The sequence below is a fragment of the Salmo salar genome, chromosome 11 (genome assembly GCF_965601325.2).
Source record: "Salmo salar chromosome 11, fSalSal1, whole genome shotgun sequence".
Taxonomy (NCBI): Eukaryota; Metazoa; Chordata; class Actinopteri; order Salmoniformes; family Salmonidae; genus Salmo; species Salmo salar.
Window position 1 is genome coordinate 38,320,315 of NC_138301.1, and position 14,066 is coordinate 38,334,380.

The window sequence follows — 14,066 nt, forward strand, 5'->3', positions numbered from 1 at the left end:
TCCTTCCCCTCCAGGTACGTTGTCGTAGAGGGACAATAATGGAGAAGTATCACGACGCAACACACACACACACAGAGAGAGAGATAGAGTGAGAGGCACACACACGAACAGCCCCACTACCTGCAGCCATTGGTGCCCTCAGGTGATAATCTGTGGCTTGTTTGCATTGTTCTCCAGATAACGCAGACAGGAGCTACTCCTCTACACAATAGTCTCTCTAGTAAAACATAGAACGAGGTGAAAACAGGAGTAAGGAGAGGATCAGCAGACAGGTGGGAAAAATAGTGCTGTTTTGTTGACTTGTTTAATTGATGTTTGGATGGACTGAAGGGAGGGAGCCTAAAGGAAATATACATAGTTGAAAGAGGTGTGTGTTTACTTATGATGGTCATGTAAACAGGACATGTGTTGCTTTTGGAACGTCTTTATGATTCAAATGTAGTTGAAAATAAAAGGAAGTGGTTATCATAACCATCCCTTCATAAACAATCATCCCCGCTCCTCCGTTAACTAGGACAGGTGTAAAACAAAAGAAAATCAGCGCTAGCTATTTACATCCCAGGTAGAAGACCCCAGACAACACTACTACAGCACATTCCCTGAAACCATCCAATGAATCCAAGGTCATAGGGAAACAGAATATATCACTCAGCTTCCCACCGTTCCACCCTCAATATGCAAACCAGGTAATGTAGGTCCTGTCCTCACCCTCAGTAGGGAAACCAGGCAAGGTAGGTCCTGTCCTCACCCTCAGTAGGGAAACCAGGTAAGGTAGGTCCTGTCCTCACCCTCAGTAGGGAAACCAGGTAAGGTAGGTCCTGTCCTCACCCTCAGTAGGGAAACCAGGTAAGGTAGGTCCTGTCCTCACCCTCAGTAGGGAAACCAGGTAAGGTAGGTCCTGTCCTCACCCTCAGTAGGGAAACCAGGTAAGGTAGGTCCTGTCCTCACCCTCAGTAGGGAAACCAGGTAAGGTAGGTCCTGTCCTCACCCTCAGTAGGGAAACCAGGTAAGGTAGGTCCTGTCCTCACCCTCAGTAGGGAAACCAGGTAAGGTAGGTCCTGTCCTCACCCTCAGTAGGGAAACCAGGTAAGGTAGGTCCTGTCCTCACCCTCAGTAGGGAAACCAGGTAAGGTAGGTCCTGTCCTCACCCTCAGTAGGAAAACCAGGTAAGGTAGGTCCTGTCCTCACCCTCAATATGCAAACCAGGTAAGGTAGGTCCTGTCCTCACCCTCAGTAGGGAAACCAGGTAATGTAGGTCCTGTCCTCACCCTCAGTAGGGAAACCAGGTAAGGTCCCCAAAAAGAGCATCCATTCACAAATAGGATACCATGGAAAATGTAAAAGTATTAAAATATACATTTAAGAAATCTAGAAGCCACTGTTGAAGGATTCCCACAATTCATGCTTATTACATCCTGATTCCAGGAATCTTCCAAAAGCAATTTATTTCTGTCAAACTGGGAATTTTGGTAAAGTTATAGGAATTCTACAACACTCAAAATATTACAAATGAGACCAAATGCATTTACCACCATGTAACATTTATTTAGTCATTATGGAATTCAACGCTGTGAACAACTTCTCTTCGCTTCAGGAGAATGCTGTGGTCAAAGGAGATGCTGCAGAGGAGGAAGAGAAAGTGACAGTGGGGGTTGCCGCCGACAACACACGCAGCATCAGGTTCCAGGTCAGAGGACACTCTGTAGGAAGACAGACAGAAGAGTCAGACATCTCTAGGACATAATAGGCTTGTTTCCCGGACACAAAATAAGACTAATCCTGGACTTGCCAGCATCTGCATTGAGCATTGTTTTTAGTCCAGTGTCCGGGAAATTGGTCCAATCAGGTTCTCAACCTACTACTTTATGTGGGTGACTGATCTCAGATAATCAGAGATTTCAAAATCAAAATGTCAGATTTTCATGAGCAGAATCAAACCAACCACTGACAACACTACAATTCAGAATTCATCCAAAAGAAAGCCACCCAGAAATACTGCCTTTTGGCCATCAGCCAGTGTTTCATTATTATAAACCAGCCATTCTACTCTTACTGTTCATCCATGTTGTCCGGACCTCTGGCAGTCTCTATGGGGGTACCACAGGGTTCAATTCTTGGGCTGACTCTTTTCTGTATATATCAACGATGTCGCTCTTGCTGCGGGTGATTCCTTGATCCACCTCTACGCAGACGACACCATTCTGTATACATCTGGCCCTTCTTTGGACACTGTGTTAACAAACCTCCAAACGAGCTTCAGTGCCATACAACTCTCCTTCCGTGGCCTCCAACTGCTCTTAAAACGCTAGTAAAACTAAATGCATGCTCTTCAACCGATCGCTGCCCACACCGGTCCGCCCGACTAGCATCACTACTCTGGACGGTTCTGACTTAATATGTGGTCAACTACAAATACCTAAGTGTCTGGCTAGACTGTAAACTCTCCTTCCAGACTCATTAAGCATCTCCAATCCAAAATGAAATCTAGAATCGGCTTCCTATTTCGCAACAAAGCCTACTTCACTCACGCTTCCAAACCTACCCTCATAGAACTGACTATCCTACCGATCCTCGACTTCGGCGATGTCATTTACAAAATAGCCTCCAACCTACTCAGCAAACTGGATGCAGTCTATCACAGTGCCATCCGTTTTGTCACCAAAGCCCCATATACCACCCACCACTGTGACCTGTACGCTCTCGTCGGCTGGCCCTCGCTACATATTCGTCGCCAGACACACTGGCTCCAGGTCATCTATAAGTCTTTGCTAGGTAAAGCTCCGCCTTATCTCACTGGTCAGCATAACACCCAACCGTAGCACGTGCTCCAGCAGGTCATCCCCAAAGCCAACACCTACTTTGGCCGCCTTTCCTTCCAGTTCTCTGCTGCCAACGACTGGAACGAATTGCAAAAATCGCAGAAGCTGGAGACATATCTCCCTCACTAACCTTAAGTATCAGCTATCTGAGCAGCTTACCGATCGCTGCAGCTGTATACAGCCCATCTGTAAATAGCCCATCCAACTACCTACCTCATCCCCATATTGTTTTTATATACTTTTTTTGCACACCAGTATTTCTACTTGCACATCATCTGCACATCTGTCACTCCAGTGTTAATTTGCTAAATTGGAATTACTTCGCTACTATGGCCTATTTATTGTAGATTTTTGTATTGTGTTATTGACTGTAGGTTTGTTTATGTGTAACTCTGTGTTGTTTTTTGTCGCACTGCTTTGCTTTATCTTGGCCAGGTCACAGTTGTAAATGAGAACTTGTTCTCAACTGGCCTACCTGGTTAAATAAAGGTGAAATTAAAAAAATAATGAAGGTATGTATTAGGTGGTATGGTACTTGTGATGGAGGTATAGTAGGAGTAAAGCCTTTGCTGCTTCCATCATGTCGTCGTCCTGCTCTCCAAACACCAAGGACACCCAGCAGCAGGAGTGAGATCCCTGCTTCAGCTGGACCCCATGCTGGCTCAGGAACAGCAGCAATGCACTTAAATAGCCATGGATGCCAATGGTATTACATACACCTGTGGGACCAGAGACAAGTGGATGGACAGAGTGGGTAGAAGTTGCCTCTACCCACTGATTCCAGATCAGATATTTCACAGCCATAATGGATCTGGGTAGGGTAATCTGATTCTAGACCTATGGTTAGGGGTCCTGAGGAACTTTTGCCTTGAGAGAGACAATACTTTGTGAAATACTGTTCTTGTGTGTTATGTGTTGGGAGACATTGCCCCCTATTGTATACATCTGTCTGAATTATCGTTCCTGTCATCATGATGTTTTTATCCTTCTGATTATTTGAGCTTTAGAAACTAGTCATGTTAAAGTTAGACTCAGCGATATGACATATGCAGAAAGTAAACAGCATAGTGGGTCGATTTCTGCAACAACTTCCACGAGGCTCAACATAGCTGTTTTGGTACCGTGGCTACCACACTCAAACAGAGCAAAGCGAACACGTGCACATGCGCAGATACTGTGTATGACTGTGTGAGAGAGAATTCTTGCATGTCTCTCTTCTCAATATCTGTGGTGCTGCTCGTGGCAACGTCATTTCGCTGAGTCTAACTTTAAGGTAGAATAAACATTGCGCCTAACGTAGATATGGTTAATAACAATTACAAATAGTCCTATATTACCTTTCCCACCAGCGGATTGGATTTTGTATTCCAGTGACTTGAGCACAACTAGACTAACAGCCCTCAGCATCACATGATCAAACGCATCACTGCTCCCGCCACACAATTGGCCGCCGACTCCACTGGAACACACTGTAACCAATCAGTGTGCACTGCCTGCAACACATCATCTGCCAGTGTAAAAATGTCACTGGTCATGTGATCATCTCCATGCGTTAGGGAGGACGCCTCACCAAAACCCATGTCCTCGCCTGCCTTCTGAAGGAGAATCCTCTTTAAAAGCAGAAGCACTTGCTTCTTCACAAAGTAGTGGACATGAGAGTCGACTATCCGCAGTAGCGCTGATGCCTGTACGAGGGAGAGCCTTGAGCTGGTGAAACAGACCCTAGTGGTGCTTAGTTTGAACCTGGCTGCAGTGAGCACTTCCAGTAAGTCTAGGAGGTTAGTCAGAGTTGTAGCCCAGTCTGCCGTGTTACTACTGGGGTATGATGCAGAGTTCCCATGGCCCAGACTCTCTACAGGGACAAGCTGGGAGTAAACAGCAGTGAGAGCTGTGTCGAATGTGGCAAGAAGTTTCTCCAAAGTCCCTCAGGGGAAAAGAAAGAGAAGGCCCCACTGTGGCTAAAACCAATGTACATTGTATTTACATGGAAGATGCATAGGTAGGTAGAATACAATGTCAATACATTCATAGCCACACTGTAGTTACACTATTCCAGCCTATGTGGCCTAACTACCACGTAAATACATGGTAAATACATAGGATTTGGCACCAACTGGAACTTATTTGGAGTAAAATAAAAGATACATGTTGGTACAATTGATGGATTAATTGTTTCAATACCAGGTTTATATTGTGATGTTTCTTTTAGAACTGCTTTCAGGACAGTGGTAAGTGACCATGTGCATGCATCCAGTGCGTTGCCAGAGCAAGGGTTCTGGAGCACTTGCAAGCACTTCCATTCCCAAATCTGGTTGACTGTATTCTAGTCAGAAAAAAAGAGAACTGAATGTAAGAATCTGCTTAAATAAAGCCTGGTAGGCCTGTGTGTGAATAGGATTTTACAGTATCGGGTGACAGATTTGGGTTCTCTAATGTGAGACTGTCTGATGCACACAGAACTCCAAGAGTTACTTGACTAGTATTCAATATAATTTACATGACAATGCAATACAATATAGTCATAAATCACACAGGACGCAATCAGAAAACTCACAAAGCAACGCAGCTCAAAAATAACATAGGAGGATACACTCTTTGCAGCTAGATGAGACAGCAATCTGTCCTTGCAGCAGGCAAGGTGAACCTGTGAGAGGTGGGAACAAAAATGTTATTACTATAAACAAACCCAAACAAAGGACAATAAAATTATATATTCCAATCATATGCAGGAAACCAAACGCACAAGTTTGGACATAAAATCCATATACTGGAATAATACTGTAGAAACACCTTTGAATTAAAGGCTGGTTTCATGAGACAGTTGTTGAGATGTCAGCTTGGAGCTTATTTTCTCCACCAGAGTCAACACAAGACAAGCCAGCTCAGTTCCATTTGGGTTTGGAGAATATTTGAAGGACGTTATGGGATCTCTGGACTGGTCCTGAGAATGAGAACCATCACTGGCATCAAGAGTCAGTTCACATACACATGTGAACATGGAGGATGCCAACTCATGGCTACTCATTTTGCTGGGTGATGTTCTCGACAATAAACATCTGTAAGCATCATTTAGGACATGGAATTGTTCATTCATGTTGACACAGCGTTTGGGTTTTCAATGATCACGAGGGTCTTGGCAGTGGTCAGATTTTGATTAGATTTCTGCCACGCGAACAACGTTCTACACTTTACTAAGCGCGCATAAAATAAATTGCAAGGATGTTTTCTCTACACTTTTGCATAACGCAACACTGAATATTAAAATGTTATGCCGCCGCAATTAATTTACCTTTTGAAAAATAAGCATTCTTCGACTTTACGCCGACCACCTCGAAACAATCGATAACATCTCTTCCTGTTTGGTTTGCGTTGCATGCTGTGACTTGTAGTGCGATTTATAATGTACAGTTAAATCACTTTAAATGTTGTCGTACACCCTAACGTTTCTGGACCGAAATGATCCATTTAGTCTATATTGTCTTTAAAATATCAATTTGTCATTGTCTTTTTTTAAAGTATTATCTTAATTTTAAATTCTGGCTGTGTTGTATACGGACAGTGCACCACGTGACTGAACACGGAAGTATAGCGTGCGATAACATTTAGTAGAAAATTGGAAAGGAGTTCACTCATTCTATTGTGTCAACAATGAGAAGAATTATAGCCATACAAACCGTTGGCCTACTTTGTTAGAAATCGAGCTAAACAGACTGAAGTTTATAAAGTTTTGCAGAAGGATGCTGATTTGACAGCTCAAATTCCTCGCTTCTTGTGCCTGATTGGCTAAAACAAGTCCGTTGAAATTGGGGGTTCGCATCGGTGGAGAATGGCTAGCAAGCCTGCTAGCTTCGTATTTTAAGTAAGAATAATGCATTAATTCATCAAAGCTAGCTAACACCTACCTTGTGTAGTTGAAGTATGGTTTCCTTCTCGAGTCGTGCACATGTTCACATAGCTATTAAATTGTTACAAATGTTTTAAAACTCTGAAATCCAATGCAGTCCTAGTAGCTTGAAAACTGGGTAACGATTTAGGCTAATTGCTAACCAGCAGTAGTTGATCGATTAATTTCTTCCTTAAAAGGGAATTGTGTGTGTATATATAGCAATATATCAGCACAATGTAACGTAGTATCATGCCGTAGTTTGTGGGCAAGTAGATATATAATTAAAATAAGTCAGAAAGGGGTGGAACAAGTTGGGGTCGCAGTGCTAGCTAGGTAACGTTAGCTAACTAGCTAACATTCCATTGTTTGAGTGCATAGTTATCTAACTATTAGCTGGCCAGTGGCTACTTAGCTAGATAGGTTGCTGTGAATTATTTTAACTACAACTTTGTCTGAAATGCATTGTCTAGTCTAGCTTTAAAGAACACCGCTATAGCTATAACATTGCCCTAATTTGGAAAACAAAAGGCAGCAGCAGCCGACCTTCCAATACAGGTAGCTATCTAACTGTTAGCAAGTAAGCTAGCTACCACTACTAGCTAGCTTTTGTTAGTGTCGTATTATAAGCAATTAGCCTACTACCTTGCTTGTTTTTACATTGAACATTGTTATCTAGGTAGTGAAAAAGCTATCATACCGCCATCCCATTTGGATAGAAGCTAGCTGCAGGTATAGCTAACATTACATTTATGTAAAATGTTTAGCTATTCCCATTTCTCAGTTGCTGTCATAATGTTATGACTGTGTCAATGCAGTGTTTTTTTTAATGCCTTCTAGTGGATAATATAAACTGATGAATTTGAATACTCATTAAATTGTCTTTGTTTTTTTCAGAGTCAGTGCTAGCCCACAATCCATTTGAGCGGAGTTCTTATCTGTCTGTCCTACTGTTGCAAGAGAGACACATGAAAATTGGCTTGACTACATAATCAAGCTTGACAAAAGGTGAACATCTGCTGCTGCTCAGTATGGAATACCATAGGGTCCATAAAGTATACAAGTGTTCTGCACACCTAGAAGTGGTGCTGCGGTGGTCACCAACCCTGGTTCCTGCCAAGCATCAAATAGCCTACCTGTTTCAACTGATCACCGGAGCTGGTGACCACTGTGGTATAGTGCAGTGGGGACCCCCAGTTGTCTAACAGATTACCTCTATTCCACCCGAGCACCCCTCAAGCCCTTGGTTAGTTGAATGAGATGTGCTAGAAGTAAAATGTGCAACGGCTTTTGATCCCAGCGGAACAGTTGGATTAGAAAACCTGCTAATGTCAGCTGATTTATACCAATAACAAAAATGTATCCATGACGATGTACTGTTATCAAAACGTAGGCCTAGCTGTTTTTGACTAATAACCCAAATTAAGTGATGCAGCTTACGTGTTTACTGTCTCAACTCTCCAGACAGAGGACTAGGTGTGAATGACCCCTCCCCTTACGAGATGTAACAGGATGCTGAACCATCACTGTAGAAGGAACCCCGAGCTTCAAGAGGAGCTGCAGATACAGGCAAAGACACTTAATACTAAGACGGTCTACTCTACCGTTAGCACTTCCCACTGGTAAATGACTGCTTATGCTAGAGATGAATGCTAATGCTCTTGGTTTGTTCTGTCTTTGCTCCAGGCTGCAGTGGCAGCGGGGGATGTGTACACTGTCAGGAAGATGCTGGAGCAAGGCTACTCTCCGAAGATTCGTGATGCCAACGGGTGGACCCTGCTCCACTTCTCCGCTGCCAAGGGGAAGGAGAGATGTGTCCGGGTCTTCCTGGAGCACGGAGGTGAATACGAGGGTCTGGTGTTTTGGTCCACAGGATGTTGGGCGCACCTTAATTGGATAGGACGGGCTCCTAGTAATGGCTGGAGGGGAATCAGGGGAATTGTATCAAACACATGGTTTCCAAGTGTTGGATTCCATTTGCTCCGTTCCAGCCTTTATTATTTATTATTATGAGCCGTCCTCCCCTTAGCAGCCTCCTGTGCTGTTGTCACATGTTGAATGCAGTGTTCTGCCTTCTTTCTTTTTCCTTAGCAGAGCTCTAAAAGCCCCCAAGGTTATAGTCACGGCTAAATTGAAACCAATGGAGGCCAAGTGTTAGTAGAGATGGGTGCTAGAGAAACACTTTTCACAATTGGCCTGGTGACAAGGTCGGTGAAAGGATTTGTGAGGTCCCCTGTCAGAATCCATGTTCACAAAGAAAAGGAGACTAGCAGAGGAAATGGTTGTTACACATCAAGGGTCTGCCATATGATGCTACATGCATCCATTCAGTGGCTTTATATCAGTAATCTAATCACATATTTGTTCATAATGATTATCCTTTCACATGTGTTGTTTGTTTGAGATATATTTCATATTGGTGCACCATGACAGTGCAACCTGAATCAAATTCCACCTTTGAATTGGTGGTCTATAGATGGCAGTATATAACCAGTCTGGGAATGGCAGCAGCTAATCTTCTCCACAGCTTCACTCCCAGGTCATTCTAACACGGTATGTAGGGTGAAGTTGCCCCTAGATGCTGATCTTGGGTCGGTTTTACATTTTCCCCACTAATGGTTAAGGCTAGGACAGGGGAGGGGGAAGCTCATCCTAGATCTGTACCTAGGGGAAACTTTACCCTATAGCAGTCTAACAGTATGCTTCTGAGCAGAGTGAAAAATCATGTTCATTTTAGGAAATTATGATGGAATAGTGTTGCAGTCATTTATTGTTTTTATTTTTTGCTATTAAAATGTGTACAGATTTTGATTCCAAATCATGTAGATGCAGTGATCATGACATCAAGTCCAGAGGGCGCTGTAGACCGTCTCTCAGTAACTGTTTTTCTCTGAACAGCTCATTGGACGAGTCAGGGATTTATTTTGGATTATGCGCAGAAAAAATTGAGACCGTTGAAATATATGCATAACCAACAAAGCAAGAGAGTATGTTGTTACCCTTGACTTAATTGTCTAAAATAATTTAACGATACTCTAAAAATAATCTCTTTGCTAGTCAGTCATATAGCCTACCTAATGGATTTATGTTGGATAAGAGGGGAGCCAGCCATTTTTAACAAGGCTGTTTGAATGGAAAATTCCCCTCTAGGCCCTAGCGGACACTGACGTGGTCATTACCAGCACTCTCGGCCTTGGCTAATTGAAATAGCAGGACTTTAACCCCTGACCCTGCTTTCACACTCTGTCTCACTGATGCTAATTGTTCTAATGCTCCAGCATCTGTCGGCCCACTCTTTCCATTCACACCACAGCAGGCTTTAAAGTGGCAATCAGCAGATGAAATAATAACACAGTGGAATCTCCGCTCCTGTTTTGGTAAAAAGCTGAGAGATGGGACTGTTGAACTGTAACCACCCTCAAATTCATAGACAGAGCTATGGATGCAAGGACTGACCATCCATGATATCAAAGTGTAGTTTAAACCATTTTTTGAGTCTGTGTAGTGATTGTTTACATTTACTTTGTTTACAAACATTGGAGTAAAACAAGCTTATATTATTGGTTCTGATGGGGTATGATAGTTGAACTGAGCTCATGAGGCATTTATAAGTTATATTCTTCAAAAATCACTGGAAACATGTAAGTTCAGAAATGTATGTAGTAATTGCAGATTGTCCCTTTAATGTTTTACACTGCTGTCACTCAATCATCCATCCTCTCTCCTCTCTCTCGGAGTCTCGGAGTCTGTTTGATATTTGTTAGTGTTTTAACTGAATGGGTCTTTTTGTTGTTGTAATAAAGAGCCTGTAGAAGACAGTTCCCCTCACCCCCCCATTGTCCCCTGTCTATCTCCCGCACAGCTGACCCCACAGTAAAGGACTTCATCGGCGGCTTCACGGCGCTCCACTATGCCGCCATGCACGGCCGCGCACGCATCGCCCGCCTCATGCTGGAGTCGGACTTCCGCAGCGACATCATCAATGCCAAGAGCAACGACGGCTGGACGCCGCTGCATGTGGCCGCCCACTACGGCCGCGACTCTTTCGTGCGGCTCCTCCTTGAGTTCCGCGCCGAGGTGGATCCCCTCAGCGACAAGGGCACCACGCCCCTCCAACTCGCCATCATCCGCGAGCGCTCCAGCTGCGTGAGAATCCTGCTGGACCACAGCGCCAATATCGACATTCAAAATGGCTTCCTGCTGCGCTACGCCGTCATCAAGGGGAATCATTCCTACTGTCGTATGTTCCTGCAGCGGGGTGCGGACACTAACCTGGGTCGCCTCGAGGACGGGCAGACTCCGTTGCACCTATCGGCACTAAGAGACGACGTGCTGTGTGCCCAGATGCTCTACAAGTACGGTGCCGAAACCAACACAAGGAACTATGAGGGCCAGACTCCTGTGGCGGTGTCGTCGAGCATGTCGGGCATTAGCCGGCCCTGCCTGGACTTCCTACAGGAGGTCACCAGTAAGTCTTGGGCAGGGAGGGGCACCGTCTGGGGACACTAGGCTGTTAGTAGTACTAGTACCGTATCGCTAGTGGATATAAACACTGTTTTAATATAATGTCATGGCTTGACTGGGACTCAGCGTTTCCCCTAGATTGCTTTATCAGACAGACGGAACGATGACGCCCTAAAATTAACATCCAAAGTTGTGTTAAATATAACTGCCAATGTATCAATACAACTTAACATATTCGTTGTTGGTTGTCAAAAACATTTGTGCAGATCAGACTAGTAAAGTAAATGAGAACTTTCTATGAACCTGAACAGAAACCTGAAGTCAAAACAGGACAGGGCGATGGAAACGCTACAAGTCTGGTTCAGAAAGTGTTGGCGCAAGATTGTAAGTTGAGAGGAGAAAAAGAACCTCCAGAAACATAGGGACAGGGAGCGTTGCCATGGTTTTATAATGACCAGTGTTCTGTTGGGGGGGGCACGACGTTACCTGAAGCAGAAATGATTTTAGAGGCACAATGCCCTGCTGCATTCCTCTGTGTTTCTCACTGAACTTTGATATGGAGATATCAAAGAGCTCTGGGCTGCTCCCAAATGGCACCCTATCCCCATACTGTATATTCCCCATAGGGCTCTGGTCAAAAGTAGTGCACTATGTAGTGAATGGGGTGGCCATTTGGGACGAAGACCTGCTGTGCTATTTCAGACTGACAGCCATGTGAAGTCAGACCCCTCTATTCATTCAGACCTTAGCAAACGATCAGCCAGATCACATATCCCCCTTATTGATTACACTGACTACCTCAGTGGATGAACCCATCTGCTGCGGCTAGCAGGGCCTTGTTGAAGGATGAATGGCACCCAGCTCTTATGAAGCTCATTGTATATTATGCCATAGATGTATCAGTGTTTCCCTTAGGTTGTTTCTCAGGTGGGTTGGGTGGGGAGCAGAGCGTCGGCCCCCTAGCTACATCCAGCGCTGCCGCTGCCAACACTGAAATCTCAACTAGATAGATGTAGAGAGATGAAATGGAAACGAGAATGTCTTTTAAAAGTTGAAATACAACCAAACATGATTTAACACTTACCTTGGCTGAAGTTGGTTCACCAACATTGATATTTCACCTGTAGTCTATAAATGATTGTCTTGAAGCCTTTGGTTTGTAAAGGAGAACTGCGACTCATCTTCCGTATGATTTCTCTTTATTTAGACAGTGTTGATGAAGGGGTAGCCTATAGTTGAAGAGTGGAGAAAGCATTACCACTGTGCCACGCTGTCACACATGTCTGAGATTTTTAAACCAAACCTTTAGTTCAGTTTCACCTGGAGAAAGGAAAGGACAGCTTAGTTCTGGAGACTGCAGACAGACACAGAGGACAGTATGGTTGTGGTGACTAGGGAGAAAAGAGGACAGTATGGTTGTGGTGACAGTAGACGGGGAGAGACGAGGACGGTATGGTTGTGGTGACAGGGAGAGGAGGACAGTATGGTGACAGACTGGAGAGACGAGGACGGTATGGTTGTGGTTACAGTAGACGGGGAGAGGCCATCCAGCTGGGTTGGGTCCTGCCCTTGTGTTTTTTCCAGCTGGCTTTGGTTGTGGTTGCTTCCTATGGCAGAGAGAACGAGAGACTGGGAGAGAGGGAATGTGAGGAAGAGGGATTTTTCTCTTGCCACATTAGACTGATAACACTCCAGTGCTAGCTTCCTGGATGCTAATAGATTTTTCCTCCAGTTTCCTAAACATTTTAAAACTGCCAATAAGAGGGTGTTTGGCCTTGAAAGGCTCATTGTTGTCCCATTTGAAGTGTGGAATAATCTAAAGTCACAGTGCGAGGGAGCTTACTGACCAGCTGCTTGTTTCACTTTGATTCAGAGTCAAATGTCATGAATCAAAGTGAAACAAGCAAATTGACACCACTAGACATGCTTGTCTGACTCACCCTGGCTCACCTGTAACAGCGTGACTTCCAGTCTTCTGTTCACCTTTTACATCCTCAGTCTTTTGTGCAAGATTAGTTATCAAAACACGCTTAACTTCAACCTTTTATTTCATACACACGATTGTAGAATGACCAGTTCAAGGGCAATCTCTTTGATATTGTTAACAGATGTGTTGTATCTTTTCAGGACAACCCAGGACTTTGCAGGACATGTGTCGGATAAACATCCGAAATCGCATAGGCCTCCAGAGCTTGAAGTTTCTGGAGGACCTGCCCATTGCCAAGGTCATGAAAGACTACCTAAAACACAAGTTTGACAATGTGTGATGACAAGAGTTTTTTTTTTTTTATATACCCCACCCCCCCCGAACCAGGCAGACAGAGAACGTCGTTCTCTCCTTTCATCAGACTATGCAAGCATTGTGCTACCTTCCGTTGTCTGAAGCCTGGAGGAGGTGGAGGACCAGGTTTTTGTACAACCTCCAGAGGTCACTTTGTAACCTCAGTTAAACACGCTGTCGGATGGTGGAGACGGAGTATCTTTCTCTCTCGGGCGTGTTTCCAACCACGTTATCAGCGTTACGCCTTTGGATGGACGGGAACAGGTGGCAGTGTTTCAAGTAGGGCTTTCTTTCAATCATGATGAATGGTTGATGAAGTGGTGCAGTCCTAATTCATGTTGTGGAATAAAGCTTGTTTTGATAGAAATTAGATGACCGTCGATTCGTTGCTGTCATGTTACCTGTCATGTTACCCATAATGTATGTCACATGTCAGATTTCAGTCCACATCGTGCCAATGATTTTCTTTGTGGATATTAAGTGTTCCTATTAGTTTTCATGAAGATGCCCATGTTTCTTTGCTGTGGTAAATCTGGGGAAGTTGAGCGCGAGAGAGACTGACCCTTTTTTTTTTTTTTGTTAAGTGGAAAACTTGTTGCAGAATGGGTCAATCTTGTGA

The 14,066-nt window shown here is 44.1% G+C and overlaps 1 protein-coding gene and 1 non-coding gene across 7 annotated transcripts; one reads left to right on the top strand and one right to left on the bottom strand.

The window, feature by feature from the left end:
- Positions 1–493: 493 nt before the first annotated feature.
- LOC106562608 (uncharacterized) lies at positions 494–6,246 on the bottom strand. Of its 6 annotated transcripts, none has more exons than XR_014379386.1 (5): positions 5,610–6,237; positions 5,374–5,463; positions 3,355–5,142; positions 669–1,700; positions 495–510 (listed from the first exon to the last, which is right to left on the bottom strand). It is a non-coding gene; the product is annotated as an uncharacterized LOC106562608 (transcript). The 6 variants fall into 6 exon arrangements; XR_014379385.1 differs by having other exon boundaries at positions 3,355–5,463; positions 5,610–5,760; positions 6,109–6,234; XR_006757566.2 differs by having other exon boundaries at positions 3,355–4,743; positions 5,001–5,463; positions 5,610–6,225.
- A 151-nt stretch (positions 6,247–6,397) lies between these two features.
- Positions 6,398–13,758, top strand: LOC106562481 (ankyrin repeat and SOCS box protein 7). Its single transcript, XM_045689473.2, has 6 exons — positions 6,398–6,678; positions 7,600–7,710; positions 8,167–8,271; positions 8,389–8,542; positions 10,565–11,170; positions 13,294–13,758. The coding sequence occupies exons 3-6, from the start codon at positions 8,185–8,187 to the stop codon at positions 13,431–13,433; spliced, it is 987 nt and encodes a 328-aa protein (XP_045545429.1). The 5' UTR covers positions 6,398–6,678; positions 7,600–7,710; positions 8,167–8,184; the 3' UTR covers positions 13,434–13,758.
- The last annotated feature ends 308 nt before the right edge of the window (positions 13,759–14,066 follow it).